Raw genomic sequence first — 26,153 nt, forward strand, 5'->3', positions numbered from 1 at the left:
GTGACTCACCAGCAACTTCCTCAGTAGTAGGACAAATGTAGCCGGCAAAACTGCATCACTCTCTGCCGCAGAGATTTTGACTACTGTCAGAAGAAACACACACAAACGTTTTACAGCTGCCGAGCGACGCTGCTGAGCCGCCGGAGTAGCGACCTGCAGACTGATCCCGGTCCTGATCTGAGCGAGTGTCCGCTGACAGAGACAGGGAGGCGGCTTAGCGCTGTCAAGTTGCAGAAGGTGCCTCCAGACTTCAGACAGTACTCCTGGTAGGACTCCACTTTTTATTTACAACTATCGAGACTTTTTTACGTTGTCAGTGTCCGGCTCTTCGACCTCAGTGGGGGGTTCATAATCAATGAAAACTCTTTTTACGTCAAATATTCGGGGAAAAAATGTTTTATTTGATGGGAAAATAAACTAGTGTAAACAAGCATCATAATGATTGTGGTTATGGTTTTCCAATGAAAATGAATGGCATGAAGAATCACTGAAGTTTGCTAATTTCAAACATTGTGACGACAACAGTATAACTATCTGAATCTAGAATGAATGGAAATAACAGCCTTTTATGAAATCATTTTCATATGTTTATTTGTATTATTATTATTATCACTAGTCGTGGCAGTATGGTTAGTTGCACAGTAATTATGATCCGTAAACATGTCATTTAACACAGTAATTATGATCTGTAAACATAATTGAACACCTTAAGATCATATTTTTTCTATACTTTGAATTTTGAGAGTTTAGCAAAACATCTGTGAGTGTAAAGATTAAAGCAGGCGTGGGCCTGACGTTTTGACGAGCCTTGATGCTTCACACCTTAGTCAAACATGCCGCCTGGGGAGTAAAGCCCTGACGAAAGAGGACCCACTTCCTGTGACAAGAGAGGGAGTCTGGACATTTTCTGTCTGCCTCTGTGTTTTTCTGCCTCTCGTGTTTATGTCTTTTTCTTCTCTTTTCTCTGCCACGCTAATCACAGTCTCACACCTGCACTCACGCTACTATCCCATCAGTGGAGGAACAGACTGTATTATTGGGCCGTGTGAGCCATTCAACTGTGTGGAGGAAGGATTAAGGAACAACTGTTGTGTCACAGAAGCTCCCAGCTGAGCGGCGTGTGAAGGCCTCAGAGAGCAAAGTCCCTCAAGCTAATCTTGTCTTTTCTTCGGCAGCAGGAAGTGGGATATGGCAGCGTGCATCTGGGAAGGGTGTGTCTGTGCTGCAGCTTCTGGTTTTGTTTTGGCCGTACATCATCACATCACAGCGCATAGCAGTAGTAGAATCATCGTAGTGACGGTCGTTTGTTGTTCCACCTGTTGCGTCATCTGGGCGCAGTGGGCACGTTGGGAAAGTCAAGTGTTGGGACTTGCCAAAAGAGAATATTTGATCAAGATCTTACATGTTGTTTTGGGAATGTATCGTCTTTTCTTCAATACGTTTGGGGATAGTGAAAAAATAGAGATGGATGTTGCTTTTAAGCTTGTCTACAGTTCACAAAAAGACTAAAAGAAGTTCCAGTTGGAAGAAGATTTGATGTTATGATACCTGACTTGGCTCTCAGACTTGTTAGAGACAGTAAAGTAATTCGGTTTTTAATATCTCATTAGACTTCTCAGTTGATTCTTAAGCATATGACAACATTTGCTTCTTGTGCTGACAATATATTAACATCCACGGTCGGTATGAGATACTGAAGAAACCGCTTAGTCCTATAATTTGAGCGAACACCATCACTCATGTGAAGTCGTGTCTCCAGCCACCTTTTAGCTTTGTTTTGATCTCTACCAACATCTGAGGGAAATATCTGGCACTTTAGCTTCTGAATGCTCCACTATGTTCACCAGCTAACTGCTCGGCAAGTATAGTACAGTGGATTTATCAGAGCTAATTTGCTGCTGCTGGAAATGAGGTTGACGCGAGCGGTGACACTGAATAAAAACAATACATTTGCAGGCCCTAGAAAAACCAAATAGTCTAATGAAAGATGCTAAAATGCTCTGTAGCGATAAGGAGAATTGCAGAGTTGGGTGATTATTTTTGTCACTATGAGTAAATCGTTAAGCATTCCATGTCTTCATGTAGTCACTTGATATGTTAGTGTAAAAATATTGATCAGTGAAGCTTTAATGGATCTGTAACATACAGAGATCCAGGCAAGTTTGATTTAGAACTCTATAGAAAGTACAAAACCACTCAGTTCCTTGAACTATATGTCAAAGCCATTACTAAAACTATGGCTTGAATTATGCAGATCTCTTTTCTGTCTGTTAAGAAGTCACACCTTAAAGGAATTTGAGCTCTTAGGCATCCCGCTGTGCTTTCACCGCTGACAAGATATTTTTACTCAAACTGTTTGTCACGGCAACAAGCAGACATAAACCCCTTGCAACCAAAAGCCAGTCATTTTGTCCCATTTAGCATCTGGGAAGTTAGCCTTGACAGAGCCCACGGGCTGTATAATGTGTTTGTTTGCTTTCTTCCTCTTCCTCGCTCCCTCTCTGCTTCATTGACCATGGTCACATTCTTCGGAGGTCTCGGTGTTTTCCAAAGGTTAGCCCCGCGTGGTGGTTGGACCCCGGCCAGCTCTAAACTGCAGCTAAATGACTCGGACTGGTTGTGGCTGGTTTTATGGGCTGGCATCGTTTGAATCAAGGCCAATGATAATGATGGAGAACCGGCGGTCAAGTGTTTGCAGGTGGTTAGCGAGCAGAATTTAGATTTGTGTTGAAGCACTTCTCTTTGGACATTCTGCAGCTGTCTCCGTTGTCTTTCGGAGGACACATTCTCCGTTCAATCAGCAGGTTTTTTGGGTTACAAAATGCTGGCTATATCTGATGATTTTTTACTTCAGACTATAATGCTTCTTCTGCTTATTTGTCTCTCTTATCATCAACTGATTGTTCACTTATACTTTTTCTCTGTGTAGTGTCTTGTCCCAATTTTTGCTAAACTTTTGAGAAGTTTAATCACAGCAATTAGGGTGCATACCTTGTTGTCAACCTTGGCTGCAACCAGAATTAAACAATGCAACCCAATCCAGATTTTAGCTCTTCATATTGATAAAAAAAAAACACATCACATCTGTGCTACATGTGAGACCAAAACAAGGAAAATTAGAACTCTTTCTGCTTTGGTGTTAACAGAATGTGTCTGGCTCACACCTCTTCTTTGAACTGTATCAGTGAAAACCTGGGAAATCACATGGTTTCAGCTGTGTATTTTCTCATAATTCAGACGTTCTTTTCAGTTTGTTGCATGTGCGTCTCCGTGTCTTTCCCCCCTGGTAGTCAGTACCCTCTTCAATATGCTGTGGGGGCGCGTGGCTGGCAGCAGGAGTGTGTCTGAATTCCCTGAAAGGGAGGAAGTGACCTCAGGTTTCCTGTGTGGGGATAGCCAGGTGCTGGGGTGTTATTGTGAGGGGCGCAAGACTTCCTCCATGGATGCTTTGTTGGTAAACGTCTGAAACTTGATCCGCTGAGCCAGGGCCCCTGTGGGAGGTAATATGCTCCCCCCCCCCCCCTCACAATCCAGTCATCCTGCCTCCTCGCTCTCCTTCCCTCTCTTCTTTCTCACTCACTGGGCTCTCTCAGCGTTCACTCCATGTGAGACTTTATGTAAAGGGAACATACACTTTATATAGGCAGCTCTGGAGTGTTAAAGGTAACTGACTCTGTGCTAATGGGGTAATTACATTCCTTTAGGGATACAATTACAGGTCTATAGCTAGCACTTACCCGATACCCTCAAAGGAAGTGCTGTTTTCAGAGGAAATAGCAAATTGTAAGCACAGAAGTGCAGATGCCTCATAACTACGCACTTATTAGTTTAATACAAACTAATAATATGTTATGAAAGAATGGGGCTATGCTTTGCATCACTTGATTTACTTAATTTGGCCTCATCTGTTATATTTATTACACATTAAATGAATGGTACGCCCCCGCCCCTCTAACTTATCAGTGTTTTCTTTGCTCTGTTTCCCATGAAACAGATGTTGTTTGGGTGCAGGGATCCTGTCGATTCACTGCTGCATCGTCACATTCGGTCATGTTGGGAGCTTGAGGAAAGGTGTGAGTCAGGCATGACTGTTTCCCTGCACCCTCGCCTTAAGGGAAGAGGGTAGGATCATGCTCCAATGGAAGTGAATGGCATGTACATTTTCTTAGGAATTAATGAAAGGAATGCTATGATGCAAAACGTGCGGCGGTTACCAACTCCACCATCATGTGCCGAACCTGACACAGTTTGTTCTTGGGAACAGGATCCCAAACAAACCTGTCTTTATTTCCTGGAACCTCCCTCACCTCTGCTGTGAGTTGGAAGATGAATTGCCAAATAGTGTGCAAATCTATCTGGAATTGCCTAATGTTACTGCTTGCCCAATACAATGGCACCCATAAAAATAGTTTATTCTGGGTAAACAATAAATGTCATGAAAGTCCATAAATAAGCATGACAGCTGGATATATTCAGTCAGCAAACTGGTGTCCAAAACCAGCTACCTAAGTCACATCAAGGAGGAGGGAGGATTGAGAGGGAAAAGCACAAATTTGAAGTCTGCGGACAAATTGCAGTGGTTTTTATACAACCGGTAATGTGATGTGTATTAAGAATTCATGTAACTAATGGTTATGTCGGGTTGTGGCTAATGGCAGAATCATAGGATAACCTATGGTTAATGGAGGCACTTGAGGAGAAGAATGTTGGGTGAGGAGAATTTCTCCGGTGTACGCAATTCAATAAGATGTTATTTCACCCTGATAAATCACTGCTAAGAGAGATGACAAAGGAAAAGGCCAAGGTTTGCACTTCATTCTGTTGCACCACAGCTTTATATCTGGGATAAGAGAGGGATCTTCTGTTGGATAATGTTGTTATTGAGGGAATCGCTGGTCCACTGACCTACAATTATCATGGCTTCTGTCAGAAGTGGATCACTATTACATTGCTTTATTTATATATTGCTTATTGTCGACTCAGTGAATAATTTGATACCAAAGTTTTGTGGCTGACTGACACCCCTACACCCCGTGGCATCTTTGAGATGAAACTGCTATTGGACATATTGCTTCAGTATGAGTAAGTCTGCAATCATTTAACAGCAACCTAAGAAAGAACCGAGTGGTTTTATCTCTATGGGAGCAGCAATGTCGTCACCCTTCCCATTGGATGTTTTTGTACACTGGCTTAATTGGGCAATAATTTGAGGCCATGTGGCATGCAGTCTTTAACCACGGAGTGATACACAGCAGGCATTAAACAAGGCAACAATGCCTGAGGCTCAAAATGTCACCTTTCAAACCACAGTAAATACCTGAGAGACTGGGCCGTTAACAAAGTGTTTCTCCACAACAACATGCTAGCAGGACTCTGTTCTCATAACAGATGTCTTGGAGAGGTAATTAAGCCTTGGCACTGTAAACGTGCTTTGTTTGTTCCACCATGCCACCACTGTACCTCCACGTCCACCCACTGTTGCCCTGGTAGTTGTGTCTTTATATGGCAAGTAACTTCAGTTTGCCACAGTGCCAACTGCAGTAGTGTGCATTGCTTCCCAGACATTTAATAGGGTTGGCTGCTCCCACATCTGCAAAGAATGAACTCAGAATGACATAATGGCAGAGGAAGTGCAGTCATGAGAGTGTGGGTGTATGGCAAAGTGTCGCTGTTGAGCGCATGCATTTTTATTCAAATGTGCAGTAATGCTCTCTGTGTTGCACTACCGTCTTCCACGGGTGAACCAGAAGGGCCGGACTTGTTGCAGTCACTCGTCCTGATTAGATGTGTATTGTCTTGTCTCTGATAAAAACAAGACTGTTTATTTGGAGGGCAGCTGTGAGCGAGAGCATTCCCCTCGCTGAAAGTAAACACTGTTAAAACGCCTGCTCTGCATGATGAAACTAGCGAGCGATCAAGAATGTGACTACTTATCCAGACTGTCTTACACCATCATCATTCTTTCCCGCTATGTCTTTTGCTCGCTAGTATTTACAGGCTCTCACACACACAGACACACACACACACACACACACACACACACACACACACACACACTGTCTCACCCTCTCATTTTCATCTCTATGGCTCTGTTGGAAAGACAATGGTCTCTACAGAGACAGGCTTCGACAAGCCAGACACGCTACGTACACTGTGGTGTGGATTTATGTCAGTCACTAGTGCGTGAATTGGACTGTATACGACATTGCACCTTTTTCAAAATACACAGAGAAGAGTGCACTTGGCACTGCTCAGGCACACATTGGCACACATTTTGAAAGCTGTCAAAGTTGCGTTGAATACGAGAAGGAAGCGGACAGAATGTTTCTTGGCCTTTTGCTTCCCTGTGTTCCCTCACCTTGATGGGATACTAAACGGCCGTCTCACCGTGCATTGGAGGAGCCTTAAATGGCAGAAAATATCCTTGGTGTGGCTATAAAAGGACGTCGGCTCCCCGATGAGATGATGACGCTGATTTACGATAGAGGCGAGTAACAGAGAGCTAAGGAGGGATTTCTTGGCTTCTTCAGGTGAAGTTAAGAGAGAGAATGAAAGGATGAGGAGTGGTGCGAGTGCACTATTATTGCCTGCGGGCGCATCTGTCAACAGGCTGTCACAGAAAGGCGTAATTGAAGACAAATGCAAGTCCCTACTGTGTTTAGTTCACTCTGTGTATACCACCTCTCCATCTTGGGAAAGTTTCTGCTGTTGTGCAGAAACTATTTACGCTCATCGCAAGAGCCGTACACAAGAGAAAGAACATGTTGTGACTCCCCCAAAGCATCCAGCGTCAGCTCTCGTTCACCTGATGTAATTGAAGTTCTCGAAAGTGGTGCAGTGAGAACATTACAGTGAAGTACTGCTTTGTTTGACAGCATATTTATAACCAATAGATCATATTGAGCTCAGGATGTTTGTAGTAATTGGACATAATTTAGTCCAGAGGGAGATCAGTGCATTTACAGTCAAACCAAATGTTTCACAGACCTCCAGGACCAGATACAGTTTTTTTTTTTTTGCTCTGACTAGTATTTAGCTTAATCATCTGGTGTTTGAAGACCCTCTAGATAGAAAACCATGGGGCTGTAGCCAGACCATTGTTTTTTTTACCAAGCTCCAAAGGTCTGCAGATGCAGCGCTGGGCGCTGAGGTCATCCTCGAAAAAAAATCTTCCTTTTGAAGTTCCTTTCCCTGCATTTTTCCAGTCTATTTATCTACAGTCTATGCATCTGAGATATATCAGGCAAAATACTAATAGTCTATTTATTCCCCAAAAATAGATATACATTAAAAACCTCTATTCTATCGAGTGAACTAAAGCTGTAAGTTTCCATAAATTCAGAAACCAATAAAGAATTCAAACATTTTAAAATATATTTTTACAGCGTACTTAAGAAAATGCAGTCCTGTCATGCTTCTATTTTCTGGTTCCGAGATTACAAAAACACATATGCATAATCATAAATATCCTTTATAGCATACAAAATAAAAACTTTGTCTTTCTTCCACAGCTGGAAAAGCATAGATGGGTACAGTCAAGAGCACTCGCTGCACTGCATGTGGTTCTGCAATACATTTTACAGATGGTACAGTGAAGTAGAAGAACAGTGACTTGGTGTACTTTTGTAGGAATTTCATGTCATTTCATGGGCAAAAATTATAGATGTCTTGACGTCATTGTCGTCAATGGTATCAGACATTCAGACATTCAACGTCAGACACTCTGCACTTAATCTTAAGGCAGGTGTAGATTTCTCTTCTTAAAGTTGACCATAGTGTTGTATTTAGTCTTATCTGAGCATTAAGAGTGCCTGTATAGCTCTTTACAGTTATTCCTAGAAATCAAGCCTTCTCCGTGATGCCGGTGGAATTGCGTGACAGATAGAGACGTCCATTACAAGTGACAGCTTGATGTAGTGTATATGTCTCGGGCATTCGGCCAAACCACCTACAGAGATGGCGCTTGACTGCATTAATAGTAGCGAAGAGCAAAATGTAACACATCTCTTCCACCAATCTATATGTACATGCTATATAAATTCACATACACTGTTACATGCAGACCCAAAAATATGCACAAGCTGTTCAAACAGGCGGCCGGCTGCTTGGGCATTAACAATTTATATACAAAATAAGTGCTGATATTAGTCATCCCATGAGCGAAAGAGAATTCAGATTTTTTTTCATTTCAATGCCGTTAATTTACATTAATTGAAACCAGCTCAGAGCTAGAATGCAAGAAGCTCGTTAACTCCAGGTGTAAATAGGATCGAAGGTTTTCCCACCTAACTGAACGCTGCTCAGAGCTGTACATTCTGTTTACTCCAAGAGTCTGGCAAACATCACTAAGTTGTTTTCTTCTTTACTTTTCCTAAGGTCCACCATACGTTTGCAATTCTGTCAGTGCTTTAATGGGCCTAAACATTCAGCTTCAAACAGAACCACATCCAATGTTGGCAATGGAAATTAGATCAATGGGTAAAATGGGGGCCAGACGGTGAGCAAAGCATAGCAGAGGGCCAATGACACAAGCGCCATTACTTCACTGTGGAAGCATTCAACCCCTCTTAAAAAAAAGAAAAACATCCCTCATCCTATCGCACGCTTCCTCAACACTGGTGAGTGGAAACTCTTTTAGGTTTAATGATTGCTGAAGAAAAAGTGTCCCACATTATGAGATGTCATGGTTGATGATGATCATTGGTCACAGCATGTCATGCTTGCGGTGATCTGTCAGGGGAGTATTACAGTGCCTCTGCACAACACTGTTTGTAAGTTAGAGCCATGATTCTTTTCACCTTCATCCACCAGTGCCACTGGATTGTGCTCGTCCAATAATCAAGGCAGAGACATATACCCTGGTAATTTACACAATGCGTGACAGACATTTACACTTCACTTGATGGATGAAGAGGCCGCGGAGCCGTTGTGCCTTCAACTAGCTGCCTCTCACTTTGTTTGTGTCTGTTTTGTGTTCAGCAGTGTTCCCGCATCCCTCGAAGCCAAGAATACTCCTGTAGCAAAGACGCGCAGGATAAAGGGAGAATGAGGTCGGACAAGAGTCGGCCGAGAGTTGTGCTCATTAGATTGCAAGAGATAGACAGGTCTGCTTGGGAAGCAACATAATTCAACTACGCTATCAGTGTTTACCAAAGCACCTGTTCTCACGTCGTCCCCCCCATTTAACAACCGGAGCAGGGACTTTGCATTTTATCAGCGATAATGAATTAGGTGGGGAAGATGAATGGTGTTTTGCATGGCTGCATGATAAAGAGATCCCAGTGTGTGACACTGGGAGATAAGGACCTGACGGATTGCAGCTTTGTTCTGGCAAAGTCGAGAAACTAGCAATAGGATTTCTGAACTTGCAGCTCTTCTCGAGACTTAAATGAACCTCAGATAAATCCACTGAGACCCATTGTCTACCAAAGGGAGTATTGCTTTTTGATACCAGCGCTAATCGGTTGTGGGCGAGTACATGTTTACATCTATCGCTACCACTCCACCGCTCCGTTGTTCTTCTGCTACGATTGATTTCTACATGACCTGCTAACAGCCAGAGTACCACACAAACAAATGCAACTCTCCTGGCAGTGTGGGTGCATGCAAAAGCTCAAGTAAGAAACGGTAACGCACAAAGGCTCAAGGTCTCGGTGAACCTTGGCTGGAAAGACAGCGGAGAAAAAGAGAAAGGGTAGGTGGATGAGCGTCTGGGGGACGTGGAGGGTGGAGGCAGTCTTGGCATGCATGGCAGCATGATTTATGGACACCTTTGAAGTGAGCTCATTCCAGCCACACAGCCTGCCTGCTGCATTTCAGAGCAGGGACCTTCTCCTGGCGGTACGGCGAGGGGGGAATAAATGACCCTTAGGTCACCAACCTCCACTAGCGTACCACTCACATATGCACTTCCTGATTATGTGGCAATTCATCAGTGCGTGTTTGGTTTCCAACAAGCCAAAATGAGCAGCCAGGGCATCCAATGGACTCGTGACTCCCTCCTCAGTGACCTATTTAGAGGTCAACGCAAACAGGCAGAGTGACATAGAGGAAAAGGAGGTGGTCCCTCTCTGGGATCATACAAATTGGGTTAAGAGAGATATGTTCCTACAGAGTCCAGCTACTTTTCTTTTTTTGCTGCAGTATGCAGAATTATCGGGGGAAATTTATAGTATCTCCAGTACAGTCTGAATGGAAACAGATTTTTACTTTGCCGTTTAAATCTCTCGCTCCAGTAGTCTCACCAATGATGACATCATTGTTTGAATAAGTAGAGCTTCCATCTTCTGTTCTGCTGGTGAGGATTGAGGAGTAAGGCGGGTGGCTTGGCAGTAGTCAGTCCCAGTGCCTCAGTCTGGTTTGAATTAATCATCTACTCGATGTGTTTGGATTGTCATAACCAAGATATTTCTACTTTGTTTGAAACTAATTTCCTAAATACATCAAATTGTTTGATGTTATCCGCTTCATTCAGAGCAGAAAAGCCAGGGATTGTGAATATGAGCAGTAATTACACTCGGGGAGGAAGTCCCCACAAAGGGACTAAAACAAACTGAGGGTGTGTGTATGCAGCTGCTCACGGTGTCTGCTCTTCCTGCACAAGTCGCCCATTGTCCCCCAGTTTGGCTGCTGTGTTTGTTTTTTAGTTTGATCCCGCTATCTACACCCAGCCTTGCGTGTTTGTACGTGCGTGTGCATACTACTGTAGGTGTGTGACTCCTCATGCACATGGCTGCAGGTGTGCCTGTGTCTGCAGACATAATACGCTTGCTTTTTTCATTGTGACTGTGTGTTTGCAAATGTGTGTGACCGACTTCCTGAGAAGTCCCAGAGATGTCTCTGTTTGAGGTAAAAGGAAGAAGCACAGTGTGTGTGTGTGTGTGTGCATACTGACTTGGACATCCTCATTGTTATCGACCCAACACTGGTGGAAAGGGTTGTTGCCCAGTAGGAAATTAACCTGCGTTTGGTTCTCACAGCACATACCAGAGTAAAGGAAGAAGACATTGGGATTTTATGACAGGAAAATGGTGCACAGAGATGTTTCAGAGGTCAACTCACATTATCACGTCTATCTTTAGATCCTTGGTTTTATGCTGTGGGATTGTACTGTGTGGTGATTTAAAATACCCATATAATAGTATACATTTAACTGTATGAACTGGTGAACTGTCAATTTGTTAAAGTTAAGATAGACCTGATTTTCTACATCTGCGTTACAGGTCCCACTGTAGAAATAGCAGGGGTGTCTAAAATCTCCCTTAGTGATCTAACTTTGTGATGTATTATTATCTGATATCTGAAGTCCCTGATGGGTTCCATATTTTTCATAGCACATCACATCAATTTTCACATTGCCACAATAAAACGCTGGGTTGTACCCTCAGTCAGCGCTGCGCAGGATGAAACGAGAACTGAGCATCACTGCCAAGAGGTTTATGGTCCAGGGGAATGAGGGCACTGTTTACACGTTGCCTTGGAAATGTGTCTGTGAAGGGAAAAAATGGCTGTACATACTGGAAATTACTTCTTGGATATCCACCCCAGTATTTCACATTTGGCAGGCACCCCCTCGATTTTCTAAGAAAACGTAATACTTTTCTTCTTTTTTTTCATATGAACCCATCTTCTCAGGGTTACAGAATCAGACAGGAAGAGAGGTGAGTATTCTGGTCTGTTGTAGGAGATGATTCGTGCAGCTGTCATGAATGTAGATTGTTGTCACTGCTTATTTTGTATAATACCCATGAAAGGCATACAATGATTGGAAACATCCACCTGCTTATAACAACATGCTGAATATTCATGTCTGGGGATGTTGGGATGTATGCTTGAACAAATACCAATCTTGTCTGGGCGTTAACCTCAGGGTCAGGTGCCATCACTGCAGCCACGAGCCGCAAGTCTGAATGAGTTATAAATAATTGCTAGCAGTTGTGGGTGTGTTCTGCACAGTTGTGTGTGGCATGCTTAGATTGCTGAGTGTGCTGCCTGTGAAACCTTATCCCAGCTCCTTGATGTCCTGGCTGGTTGCGCTGACTCAGCAACATTAGGAGACCACCTGGGAATGACCAGTCTGCCGGAGCCATTTTGTGTCTTTTGGTTGTCAGTTAGCCTTGGTCCTCAGTCCCTGTGGGTTAGCCACAGAGGTAGTGCTTAAACAGCAGTTGTCACGTTTACGTCACCAATGATGATGCAGTCATTATCATCACGCTTACTGGGCTTTTTTAACCTTTTAACGAGTTGATTTTAAAGTATCTCCTCCCTATGTTGACTTCGCTCTTTATACTGCATCACCTGTCCTGGCTCAAGATTACGTGTAATAGTGCTCTACTTTTCATAACATTGTATCAGAACAACCTGACTCCTGATATACTTTGCTCACATATGTATCTATAATACTTGAATCTCCTTGGGTCCTGTTTCTTTATTTCAGTTTTCGAGATTCAAATCATTGCCATGAGATGAGAGTGAAATTCCTCATCAAAAACAACTGATTAAACACTGACTGTATTTGGGCTTATGTCAAGGCCACAAAGCTGCATAACATGCACTTCTACCAAAGTTCAACAATAAAGATATAGCCATAGCTCAAATAGAAGAAAAAGAGAAAAGTCCATGACGTATTTTTTTATCATATAAAAAGCAGAAACGACAAAGTCAAAGCTCATTCCTCCATGATCACATTTCATGGTCCAAAACACCAAAGCAACAGCTCAAAGGCACGTCCCTCAAATCCATATTGGGACCTGTGTAAATCAAAGGAGGCCAGATTGGCCTCTACATCTCTTGTCTCTGACAGTTGAAAGCAGTTTGTTTTATTTATAGGAGCGGCCCAGAGGAAATTTTCCATCGTTGCGACTTGCGAGACATTTGCCGTGTCTGCCTGGCCTGTAGCAAAGGCCCAAAGACACAAACAAGAGTTGATATTTCTGTTTTGCCACTGAAGATATTGCATCAGAAGGGCTCTTTCCGTTCCCCCTCTGGAGGTCTTGTGAAAACAACATCCTCTCCAGGGGCTTGCAAACCAGTAACTGAATCACCCAGCTTGCAAGTGAAGGTACCCTGACCTCACTATGCATGCTTCTCATTCTACTCCGATATGAATGGAGCCCCGGCTGCGTTACACATGTTAAGTGCAGTATGTGTGTAAGCCAGGGTGCTTTCAAATTGAATACATTTATTTGAACAACAACTCCACAGTCCTCTGCAAACTAAGCAGGTGTCAAAACTGAGATGTGTCTCCACTGAACAGTGAAGGCTTCAGATTTCAAAGGGATGCCCTACCCCTTGGCTCACAGGATAATGGATGACAGGGAGGATGTGAAGATATCAGGATAATGACTACGATGTCCATTTTTGGGCACAAATCTGCCCTGGGAAATGCTGGAGTAAAGGGGTCCCTGGGATTATTGGCCATGTTTGTTCAAAGACAAATAATATACTCGTCCTCTCACACAGAGGCCCTAGAACAACCCTGCTCAACTTATTTAGTCTAAAAGAAAAAGGCAACTTACCCTGAGATCTTTTTTTACCACTTTTCTCAGTTTTCCTTATGTACTTATCTTTCAGTGCAGTTTTGTTCAGTAGGCATCAGCTTTTAATCTTTTTGTTGTCTGTTGGATGTTTATCACGCACTCTCTTTAACTCCGTTGTTTCTGCATTCCTTACCTTCCTCTGCTCTCACCACACTGTTTACCGACTCAGTGTATCCAAAGATCAGCTAGCAGACTGTCAAGTTTCTTCTTGCTTGCTTTCAAGATTTGCTTTCTCCTTTCTCACTCTCGCTCCAGTTTTCCCTCTGCCATCTAAACATTTACCGGCAAATACCAGCACAGAGCGAGCGGGAGCGAGAGAGAAAAAAAGACAACCTTTCTTGCATTCTCCAGGCAGTGACTCTCCAAACCCTCCCCTGGCACACAGGAGTTGACTGCATAGTTTCCCCAATGCAAACCAGATGTGAAGCACTAATGTATGGCAGCATTTTTTCATTTTTTTTTCTTCAAAGGAAGACAAATGTAGGCCAAAAATGTCGTCTCCTGGTCATCCAGAGACACTGTGATACAAAAATAAATTCAGATTCATTCCTGAGTTCCAAACTTTCCCTCATGGTGGTTGGGACAGTACTGTATGATTTAAAATAATTGCGACGCTATTGTTTGATGTTGGTGGCGTATTGTGGAACATTGGAATTGAGACAGGCCTGTGGAAGGGGACCAATGAGTTGTGAAAATTGCATTTTCAGCTGCTCTCGCCTTCAGAAAGCGGTGCCATGCACATGGAGTCCTCCTTGCTAGCACGTCCTCAAGTTTCTGTGTGCCAAGTAACTGTCAGATTATGACAAATGTATGTTTTAAGTATAACCAAACATCTGTCAGTGCAGGCTTGTGCTCTGCTTTTGTTTATCTTTTTGTACACATTTAAATCACCATGTTAAATCATTTTAATAATTGAGTCCAGAAGGTTTGACGTACAGTTTACTTGCAGCTTGGCTCTAATGCTGCAGTGTGTGCCGCACAACAGAATCAAGGCTAATATTAGAAGACATCAAGTCGTATCCTCACACGAGCATGGTCATTAAAAGCTGCCAAGGAGGGACAAATTACAAAGGCCATGGTGACATTTTATGCAGCAGGTAGTCATTTTCCTCCTTTATGTTTACGATGTTGGCTTTCATTTGAGCCCTCTGCTCTGTCCCACACCACACCAAGCAGTGTTTAAACGCTCAGGGACAATAACAGGTTAGCGTTCCAGTGTCTGGTCCTGCAGCCTGTACTGTATCTTCAAGTCTGACCCAGTTTCCCACAGAGATGCGGTCTCAGGTGCCTCCGGACCAACCCCCCACTCTTACTCCGCCCTGCCACAGCTTGTCAGTAAATTAAGCTGTTCTCCGTAGCTCCGTGCTTAAAGGCTCATGTGGTGTCCTGAGGATGTGGGTGGCCAAGGTTCTCCTCTCATGCAAGACGGAGAGATTACAGAAATGACAACACTCGTAGTGGAGCCACTGGTTGTAATCCAAGTGCTGACCCCATCGTATAAATGATGACCGCACATTGCTCAAAGCCGTAAATGTCACGATGTTGACTGCAGTTTTGTTTTTCTGGCTTGGAATCAGTGTCACGACCACACTGAACAGCATGGTGCTTTATTAAACTGACATTTTTTTATGATCTTTAAGTAAGCAAAATTCTTTCTTAACATCGGAATTCAAATGTTTTTTTGTTGTTGTTCTATGTGCGTAACCAGTACGTGTAAGCTTGTTTAAATAAGGACATCTGTTTATGAATGAGCCGCTGCATTATCTCTCCTTCATGAGCAATTTCCTCCTCTTCCTGTGATAAGATTCATTGCCTCTGTGTGACGATTCGATTACTGGACTTCATTCATCTGATGCACACCAAACTTTTGAGAAATATATAACAAATATAATTTAATAATTCAACGTCCAACTTCTGCGTTGTTTTATTGTTTATTTATTGACCTGAATGGATGTGACTAGTTGTCCATGCACACATTTAGTCATGTTGATGTGATTTAGCTTGTGCAGTGTCTAGTTTCACATAATATGTGGATCTGGAAGCTTCTCCCAGAGGACCTGACCTCGGTTTCCCGTCCCTTGAAGAAAAACATGAATGTAATCCCTCTGACATTGTGTCATAAACATAAGTTCTGGACCATTAAAAAAGTCTTGTGCAATTCATGCCTTTGTCTTCTCACATTAGTCACCAAATGGAAAAGTCTTCCACGGTCATGAGGCGCTGGAATAAATGAGATCAGACGACTTCTCTGTCAGGCTCCTTTCAAGTGGCCTCTGGACTGAGACACAAATGAACTATTCTGAAGTGTGTTTTTGACATTGTACTTTATTTTTGATACGCTCAACCAGGCCCTCAAATGATATACTCAAGTGTTCAGTGCTGTAATTTTTCTACATCTCAAAGCCAGCCAAGGAGCTTTACTGTCTCTGGAAGATGTCCAGGCACCAGACAGAAGGCGATGTGGTGGTATGTGTTCATCCAAACGCAGCCGTCTCCCTATTTTCCTCTAATTTGATTTAAGACTTGTCATAGGTTTAGAATTCTAAATTGTCACCTTTCTTCTTTTTTTTCTTTCCTTTCTCTCTCGTCTCTCATCTCTTGTCCCACTGTTGTGTTTGATTCCTCCTCCGTTCCTTCATCAACACACTCCTTTCTCTGTTTGCTGCCAAAAGATCAAACCGTTAAAGGTGACTGAGTGGCTTTGTAGCTGCCACTTTCTTAAAGTAAATCAGACCTTACTATGCACATTAACATCCACACTTGTTAAAGCATCCACTTGGACATAAAAGCACACTAGTCACAATGGACCTATAAAAACAGACCTAACAAATACAGCAGTTGCCCTGGTAGTGAAATGGTTTCTGACTAACTGTGTTGCTTGCAGACCTCATTCTACAGCAGTTGCCCACTTGGTAATAATCCAAACCGTTTGAAAATTTGTCATGCATCATTGCCAGACTGAGTCATGTTGTCTTATCAGGGTGGATACAGTTGTACCACTTCCGCTATGTGACCTTTTTGTGTCAGAGATATGACATTATCACATTGGCCCCTGCAATATCATAGCCACAATGTGTGTTTTGTTCTTGTTGTAAGAAAAGGAAAAAAAAAACAGAGTTAGCCGTCAACAAGTGACAAACACAACAGCTGCTCCACTGACATTAAGTATATGGACTCGTGGAAAATCCCCATCATTTAGCTTAAAGTAAATATAAAGAAACTCAAAATGTTGTGTACTCGAAATATTGTGTGCTTACTTGTGAACCTAGAGTGAGATTTTGTATTTTTCTGTCTCTCTTTGTTTACTGTAAATTGAGATGTTGCAACATCAATTATACTAGACACAAGCTGATCCACAATAGATGCCTGCAGATCTTCTAACTAGACATTTGGAGTCTTTTACATGACAGTCCAACCCTTGTGAACATTTTCAGTGCCATTAATGAATTGGATTTCACAATACATGTTCTCTATTTAGGCTATACACCATAGTGAAATCTTCTCCTCTAGTGTAAAGAAGAACTTAAAGGTTCTGAGAGACATTAGGGAAGAAGACATGTTATAGTTACATTGGTGTCATTGTGATCTCTCTCCTCTGTTGATGTAACATGATGTCAAATGATTTGTCTAGTCTTAGTAAAACAGGTATTTTACAAGCAGATTCTACTTAGGCATGGCAGGGAAAGGGAGTAAGGAACTGGCAGGCTCGTTCCCAGCAGGCTGTGCGGACTGATCATTTGGAATCAACCGGAGCGTAAGCAAAGTTTGGGCTGGGGATTAACAGGCCTGCCTGAGGGACCAGACTGGACTGGGTATATCTGCTGGCCCTTCAGTAACCAAACATGACTGTGTTTCCCAGCAACAGCATACAGCCTGCTTGTGAGCACTGGTCTGTTGCTCTGTGGTGTCTCACTATTGGCCCTGAACTTCACCCCGGGGAGGGCTGTGATGAGTAGAACGTTGCCTTGGCGTTCTTTAGCTATCTTTTAGTCGGATGTGTGAAAACAAATGAAAAGTCTAAATGTCTGCTTGCAGAAAAAAGGTTCATCACATAGCACAACGTCAAGTACGGGGATAATATCCGACAAGCGGGTATTGTCTTGCTTATACCATGGCCACTTGCCAACAAATTATATACAACCAGAAAATATGAGTCATTAGTTAACACACACAATTCATTTTGATCGTGCTTTTCTCTTTGACAAAAATAAAAGATATATAGTTTATGAGCGGCAGAGTTTGTGTGGTTTTCATTAAGCCTTAGTGGTGGGCCTAAAATTGTAAAGTTTGTCCGTAAAGGAAACAACCGCAGCAAATTCATCCATCTGCTTTGGATATACTTGCTTTTGGCAAACAGACTGATCGGCTGACCAATCAGAAGGTCATTGTAAGGCCTTTCATCCAGCAGACTACAGACTTGCAGTGGTTAAGAAAACCAGTTAAAGACATTTCTGCAGTCATTAAAACTGACCCATATAGCTGCATTAAATAATACACATTTTAGTCTCTCTCTCCGAGGATCTCTGAATGGAATGCACTGTTGTCTATATTAAATAGAGAACAACACTTTGTGCTGCAATACTATAATTAAACTCAGTAGAATTGTCTTGACCATTGTCTTGTGTGGAGGCAGTGGTGATTTCCTTGAAGCCCACACTTTTTCCCAGGGGGCTGGATTCAGTCACAGCTCTGGTATTTGGGAACAATATTTACCCAGAGCAGGGTTTTTAGTCACTGGGTTCTGGACATGAAGGAGATGGACCTCTTCTGGGAAGTTGGCATATACAGTAGCAGTCGGATACAAAGCCCTGTGAGAACTGGCCTCCGGACTGAAGTTCAATGTGTCCCAGATCCTTCTCTTCTCTTCTCTTCGGCATTGTGGGTTTTGGGTCAGCGATTAATGCAGTCACATCTTAGTCCATCGCCCTGGGGGTCAGTGCACTGACGTCATGCCCCTCTCTGTGAGAGCCTGTGCCGTCAGGAGCTGATGTCAGGCTCTGCATTGGCCACTCAAACACTGATACTCAAAGCTAAATCTCTCTGAAGTACAAGCCTCTCGTCTGTTTTCCAAAGGATTACATATTTATGTACCAGGCTTTGGAATCTTTGCAATTGAGCGTAACGTTCCCATCTGTGTTTTATTTAGTCCTCCTATACCTGATTGCTGGCAAACTAGTCATTTTTGCTCAAACATCCCTCTGGAGACCATAACAACACTTGTCGCGAAGGAAATAATGCAACCAGGGACACCATGAGTGATCCATCTCAGGTACAGGGACGTTGGCTAGTTAGACTTCTGCATTTGAGATGTTTCATGACCTACTTTCCGCAGCCTTTTAGTACGTGGATATGTGGATGATACATATGAATTCGGGGAGGGCAATAAACAGCTGCCTGATTTGCTTTGGAAATTAAAGTTGACATCAGACGTCATAGCACTGGCCTCCCGGCTTTGTGAGTCATGCCCCGTCTCGTTCTCTTACCTGGCATGCAAACGCAGCACATACCTGCTAGCACTGCAGATAGCATTAAGGTCACAGTGCTCATTTTCAGCTCTTTACTTTGTTGATCTAATCTTGAGGTTGTGGTTACGTGGGCTGATGGCAACGTCTGAAGAATGGTGTGTGAAGCGAACAGAAATGTAAGTTAAAACGCTGACTCCGCACCTTGCTGTACATTACACAGGCCAACCACAGCTGCTTATTCTGGTCTTTAGCCATAACCCCCTGATGGATACTATAACATGAGACAACAGATACTAAAGATGTATCCATTCAGTCATTAGATAGAAAGATATGGCTGCCCAGTGATGCAACAGGGCCGTCGAGCATTACTTACGGTCATCAAAGGGTGCTGAGAGCGTCTCTCTGTTGTGTTAGCAAAAAGCCTGTCGCTGGGTTAAATATGAAGACTGTGAGCAGGTGAAGTCTGTTGGGTCTTGACTTTCTCACCCCGACTCATTAAGAGCTTTTGTCTCGCAAAGGGCTGAGACAAATGAAACATGAGAGTCTGGGACTAAATGTTTTCTTTGATGATGGATCTTGTGTGATTTGGCTTTTAGTCTTTGTTCCCTTTTTCTGTGTCGCCCTGTGTTTTAATGTGTTCGCATGTCTCCTGCGCGCTTTGTGTAAATTATGGTTGTGCAGTTTTTTTGGTGTGTAAGACAGGCAGCACAGGGCCAGTTTGCAGTTTGATTGATTAATATATCGGATTATTATTACTGGGTGGTGGGAATGAATAGCCAGCAGTGCACCGGGCCAGGGGGCCGTATCACTTATCACTGGGCTTTCCTCCAGCCATGCTGTAATGTTTTGGCAACCTGATATTGTTGCCATAATGCTCTCACAATATCATTCTGTCACTTTGTTGTGTGCTCAGTCATGATGGAGGGGCCTATCGCGCGGTGAGAACCGGGTACTTTGACAGAACACCTTCTGTGTGTGTACATGCACGTTATTGTAGCTGCGTCTTTATGCTGACAGGAAGCCACTTTTCAGGGAGTCATGTTCAAACAGTTTCAAGTGTCTGTGCTTTTGACACACGCAAACACTCACAAACGCCTCGTGGGGTTTCTGTATCTGTTGGTGGTCCACGCTCTACTCGCGAATTCATTCTTGACTCGTAAATATTTACAGGTGTGTATGATGCGTGGGCTTCACATGCACGGATACACCACTGTATAGCCCACTCAGTCATGAGAGAAGTTGTTTGCATCCGTGCTTTGATCTTCACCAGTTCTGGTAGTTACCGAGAGAAAGCAAAGTGACAGCTCCATCTCTTGTCCCCTCCCTCCGCATCAGCCACACTTTCATCACACGGCAATAAAAGTTAATAGGCATTTTGTGCTGCCTCTCTTGTCGCTCTCCCACTCTCTTTTTCCACTTGCTCCCACTTGCACGCCGTGTTTTGTTTGAGCTAAGCTTCATCGCTGGTACAAGCCAAAGTATTTACAGCGTAAATATTGGCAGAGAAATTCTATACTGACATCCAACTGCTGGGCCGGAAAAGGTGACTGAATCATTCCTCAAGACTCTCTCCCCTTTTCTTCCCCTCCTCTATTGTCTCACCCCTTTGTTCTTTTCTTCATCTCGTTTGGATTCGTTGGCATTTGTTGTCTTTTTTTTCTTTTAATGTTGCTCTCCATTCTTTGTTTCAGGTTTACAGAAAATTACAATGGCTGACAGTTTTGACTGTGACAACTGCAAGGAGTCCTTGTACGGCCGCAAGTACATCCAGTCAGACAACAGTCCCTACTGCATCCCCTGTTACGACAGCCGGTTCTCAAACACATGCGATGAGTGCAAGGAGCTGATCGGCCATGACGCAAGGGTAAGGCATCTTTTTTTGACATGATCAGACATGCAGTCATCTATCTGCTGCTCAACAGTAACATGTGGAGATCATACCGAATTCAAATTGCAACACCACCATTTTTTAGATTTGATTGAAAGAAAGAAAACATTACATGTTACTTAAAGAATTCTGGAAACATACATTTTCTTTAGTACATGCCCAGAGGAATGAACCGCACTCGTGACCTTCGTCTTTGCACGGTTTGAGCCACATGTTAGAAGTTGAAATAAATAAAAAGCCGCAATTAAGTTTAAGCCATTTTTTACCATGTTTTAAAATTGCTTTGGATCTCTATAAGAGAAGTTACGTCATTTAATGATGCATAATTCATGCTAAATGAGGCGTGTTCTATATATTTTGAGTGGCAAGACACAGTAAAGGCTAATTTAACATACAGACAATTTCCACTAAGTCCACATAAGCCAACGGGCTAAATTTTGTCTAAGATTGTAAAAATGCAGCATGAGGGACCGTCTCCCTCTTCCCCACATTCAAGTTAAAATGTAATCTTGCCTTAATGGAAAACACTAACATGAAGTGGATCATTTAAGACTGACATACGCTGCTTAGTGGAGTTTACAGAGTGGGGCATGATACAGTGCTTAGTAGTTTACTTAGCTAAGGAGGCCAATGAGTTCTCAACACCCTCATGGGCAGTGGGTGAAAAATAAAGCCAACAGTTTCTTGGCTCAGTGCCCTTCAGACAATCAATTCAACATCCTTGTGAGACTTTTTTTTTTTTTTTTTTTTAACAGAATCATGCTCAAAAGTGCAGTACATTCTGTACATGTACACACGCAGTGTAACCAAGTACTTGACCTTACACATGTCAGATTGACCGACACCAATCAAACCAGAAACCTTTGTTGGCGTTAAATCTTGCAGTATTTTTCTTGTTTGCGGTAAAACATGAAAACAAATTTGAAAGGTAATTTAAATTTCTTGTTGGCTCCTCTTGTTCTCTCTGGCCAGGAGCTCTTCTACGAGGACCGGCATTATCATGAGCACTGCTTCCGCTGTTTCCGCTGTGATCACTCGTTGGCAGATGAGCCTTTCACCAGCCAGGATGACGCGCTGCTCTGCAATGACTGCTACTGCAATGAGTTCTCCTCCAAGTGTGTGGCCTGCGACAAAGTCGTCATGCCAGGTAAAGGTGCAAGAAATATGTGCATAGAGAAATGTGGGTGTTGAGATATAAGGCTCATCCCATCTGTGCTCTCTGAATGACTCTTTTTCCAACTGCATTGTGTTTCTTTGGACATGAAAGAGTTGATTTAAATAAAATTTTAAAAGTACAAATACACATACCTTGCGTATAATGCATTTCACAGTGCCATATATTATATATTATATTAGTCTCGTCACACATTGTATTTTCCATGCCGTATACAAATTCAAATTTTAAGATAGATAGGCAAATGACTTTGGAAAATGATGACGTGACAAATTCCAGGAAGCAGGGACATTTGAAAAGTATAAAGTAACAAGCAGATATAGAAAGTTAAGAGGTTTTAGAAAAAAGAGGGAGAGAAGAAGGATTTAGCAGCAGCAGCCAGGGCTGAATTTGACAGAGTAATTGCCAGTCGGCTTGACTTGTTGTCTGTAAGCCAGATCCCCGGGGCTGGTGGGCTGCCAGCAGACTGATGATAACAAGAGATAAGTCAGTCAGATATTCCAGCGCCCCCGTAGCAGCTTACACAGTCCCCTATACTCCTACTGTAGGTAATCTTATGTTTTCTTATCAAGATCACACATTTGCATTACAGCGTGTAAAGTTATGCTCAGGTGAGTCACCTTGAGAGGGAAAAAATAGTTTTAGAGAGTGATGTTGTCAAAGATATCTTAACTAGGAAATATCCGGGGGTTTAGTAGTATACTGTACAGTACTGCAAACTGTTAAGCATCCCTGTTTCTCCAAAAATTCAGATGCACAATTCTAGAAAGTGTTGCCTCTCCTCCAACAAAAGAACAAAGAGCCTCTTTTGCTATGATACAAAAATATGTTCACCCTCGAAACAGACACACTTCTCTTTGTTTAACAACCGAAGTCGAACAGCTGAAGTTGTTAATGTCGGCGACGGATGGAGAGAAGAAACTTAATACCAGCGCCATGTAAATGGACTTTTTATTTTTTCATTGAACCAGATAAAATGCACTGAGATAAAATCTCTTTTGTGATGGCAAAGAAAGCAGCAAATTTAAACGGCAAGTGCACGTCAATTTCATTCATAAAATAAAACAAAAACAAAACATTAGTCCACGCATCAACTGAAGAGGTTCAACAGACAGTGTATGATACTTACAGACAAAAAAAGGCAACAAGACATGACAAAAGTCTTACGCATTATTCCAAGAGCAGTTTGTGTTTAAAACGTGTAATAACTTTTGTTTAAAACTGGCTAGCGAGATGAATGGATTCTAGGTTGAACCTAACCTGCAGATCATTTCAGGTCCAAGGGCCGCAATAGAACAGACTTCTTTTTTCCAGACTCAGTCCACACAGATGGCACCTTAAAGTTCAGCCAATTATTATTGAACCTATGTTATGTGCATGCATAACCTGTTCCTATTTAGCATTGCAGCTTTTATTCTATTTGTCAAATACCTAACTGCTAATATTTTCCTCCCCTGTAATTCCTGACTTTTTCAGATTGTGAGACACAGCCTCAGCACACAGCCTGAAGCAGTGAAACGATAGCGTTTAATGTCAGTTCCACTTGAATTACTGCGTCGCCATAGAATACACCAACCAGTATAATAAAAAGTTCAACAGCTAAGGGATAAAATAAATGGCATTATCCCTTTCTGTACGGCCTGCCGCCAGTTTCCAGCAGTAGGAAAGAAGTATGGGGCCTGTGGTATTATGATTTAAAATGAAATAAATCTTAGAGAAACAAAATGAGTTTTATATGCCTTCAAGCAAGTGTATCATTTCATAGTTCAATAAAATTACCACCAAAGAACCCAAAATGGCCATAACAATCCTAAGAAGGGCGGCAAAAGATGCATTCTACACAAAAAGTGAAGTGTCTCCCTTTGCTCTCTTTCAATCTTTCCATCCGTCTTTCTCTTTTTCTTTCTCTGCCTCCCGTCATCACTCTTTCTCTCTGCTAGGTACGAAGAAGTTGGAGTATGGAGGCTCTACATGGCACGAGGGCTGCTTCATCTGTCACAGCTGCGAACAGCCAATTGGCTCGAAGTCTTTCATCCCTGACAAGGATGAACACTACTGCGTGTCCTGCTATGAGGACAAGTTCGCCCCGCGCTGCACACGCTGTAAAAAGGTCAGTAAAGCTATCAAAAGAATCCCCACTGACCCTCGCGTGGTAGTCCAACAAAATAGTCAAGAACGTATATTTTAGAAGTGACTGAAAAGGATCTTTGTCCTCTTTCATTTTCAGACCCTGGCTAAAGGTGGTGTGACCTATCGGGACGAGCCGTGGCATAAGGAGTGTTTCGTGTGCACCAGCTGCAAGACACAGCTGGCGGGTCAACACTTCACCTCCCGAGACGAGAGCCCTTACTGCCTCAAGTGCTTTGGCAGCCTGTATGCCAAGAAGTGCGAGGCCTGCAGCAAACCAATCACAGGTAAGATTTCATCGCTATGTTCTACACGATAATATTGATTTGTGCTACCGCACTTTTGATTGACACTAAAAATAGATTGACTCTAAGGTTGGCATCCAGTTTCTGCATGTGTGCGCAACCTTTTTAACTCCGATTTTTGCTTATTTAGTCATGGATATCAGCGTTACAAAGAAATAATTTGAAGCCAAGTCTTCAGAGGCTTTGAATTTTCAAACTCAAAATACATCATATTTTTCCCAATAGCTATGTTTTGAAGCATGCATGATTTGCTGAATTCAAAGTCAGCTCTCTAAAGCTCAACATACAGTTTGGTCTCAATGCTCTTCTTGTTCTAGGTTTTGGAGGAGGGAAGTACATCTCGTTTGAGGAACGCCAGTGGCATCAGGCGTGCTTCACCTGCTCCCAGTGCTCTGCTTCACTGGTGGGCGCCGGCTTTTTCCCTGATGGTGACAGGATCCTGTGCCGCGACTGCAACAGCAACCTATAGAGCAGTCATTTACCACATTCTCGCCCATCCCTTGACTTACCTTTCACCCTTCGTCACAGCATTTCAAGAACCCCAAGTCATTACCGAGGAAGGTAACGCAGGCTAACAAATGCTGCCTCTCAGGTTGTTTGTATATAAAGAGATCAGTTCCTCGTGGTCCCTGATTTTCATCCACGAGTTAGTGCTGCATCGTTTCAATGAACCACCACAAAGATTTCCTCTTTTAACAAAAAAGTTAATGATTTTATACAACAAAGTTTATGGAGTGCCTTAAGAATAACATTACTTATATATGTTATGTACTATTGAACCAAAGAAACGCAAAATGCTAGTCACTTTGCAAAAAAAGTTGCCACTTCAGGTCGAGATCAGGCTATGAGGACAAGACACAGAACACTGCTAAAGTACAGTATGTAAACCTCACAGTCTGTATTTCAACATATGGTGGAGGTACTGTTTGTCTGTTTTAATGTTCTTATAACTGCAGTTTTCAGCATTTTAATTACAATATGTCAGAGAGTAAAAACAAGGAGAAAACGTGGAAAAGCTTTGCTAATTATGCTTTCAGTGAGGTAGTCAGTTTATGGTAGTTATGATCATTAAAGTCCTTTGCACTTTTGATAAGATATTCTCTTGCTACCATGTTATGTGCACATAAAAACACAACTAAAAAACATGGCACACAGACCACTTTTGTGTTATCTGTATCTGCTTTTGTTTAAACTTTGCAATGACGCATAGATATTCATCTTGTTTCTGTCTTTTTTAAAATTTGTTGTAATGAATCTTTTTTTTTTATCACCGTTGCTCAAAGAGCCACCATTTAACCCCAAAGAAGCTGAAATGAAATGCCGTTGTGTATTGCAGGAGTATGCATGCCATGATTTGCGTCAATAATTATTTTGTTGCTCTAAACACTGTTAGTGTTCTGTTTTTCATTGTTAGTTTGTAACATGTATGTGAACAGTTATTAAAAAAAAATACCTGTATTTCATTATTTCAGCTTTGATGCTGGTGAGTCAGAGTTGGCAAATATAAATTTTAAGATAGAAAATACGACATTGAGGCGATAACAGTATGAACTTACTGTAAAAAAAGAAAAAAGAAAGATGATAATTGATACGGCTAAATACTACATGGTTAGTTTTATTTGTGAAGTCCTTTCAAATAAATGTACACTGACTGAT

The 26,153-nt window shown here is 42.4% G+C and overlaps 1 protein-coding gene across 1 annotated transcript; it reads left to right on the plus strand.

Moving 5' to 3' along the window:
* fhl3a (four and a half LIM domains 3a) lies at window positions 1-26,153 on the plus strand. Its single transcript, XM_076106735.1, has 6 exons — window positions 1-266; window positions 20,695-20,867; window positions 21,864-22,038; window positions 24,006-24,175; window positions 24,293-24,479; window positions 24,815-26,153. The coding sequence occupies exons 2-6, from the start codon at window positions 20,712-20,714 to the stop codon at window positions 24,964-24,966; spliced, it is 840 nt and encodes a 279-aa protein (XP_075962850.1). The 5' UTR covers window positions 1-266; window positions 20,695-20,711; the 3' UTR covers window positions 24,967-26,153.

This window comes from Anarhichas minor, unplaced genomic scaffold (assembly GCF_050575085.1).
Source record: "Anarhichas minor isolate MPS153535 unplaced genomic scaffold, ASM5057508v1 ptg000035l, whole genome shotgun sequence".
NCBI classification, from domain to species: Eukaryota; Metazoa; Chordata; class Actinopteri; order Perciformes; family Anarhichadidae; genus Anarhichas; species Anarhichas minor.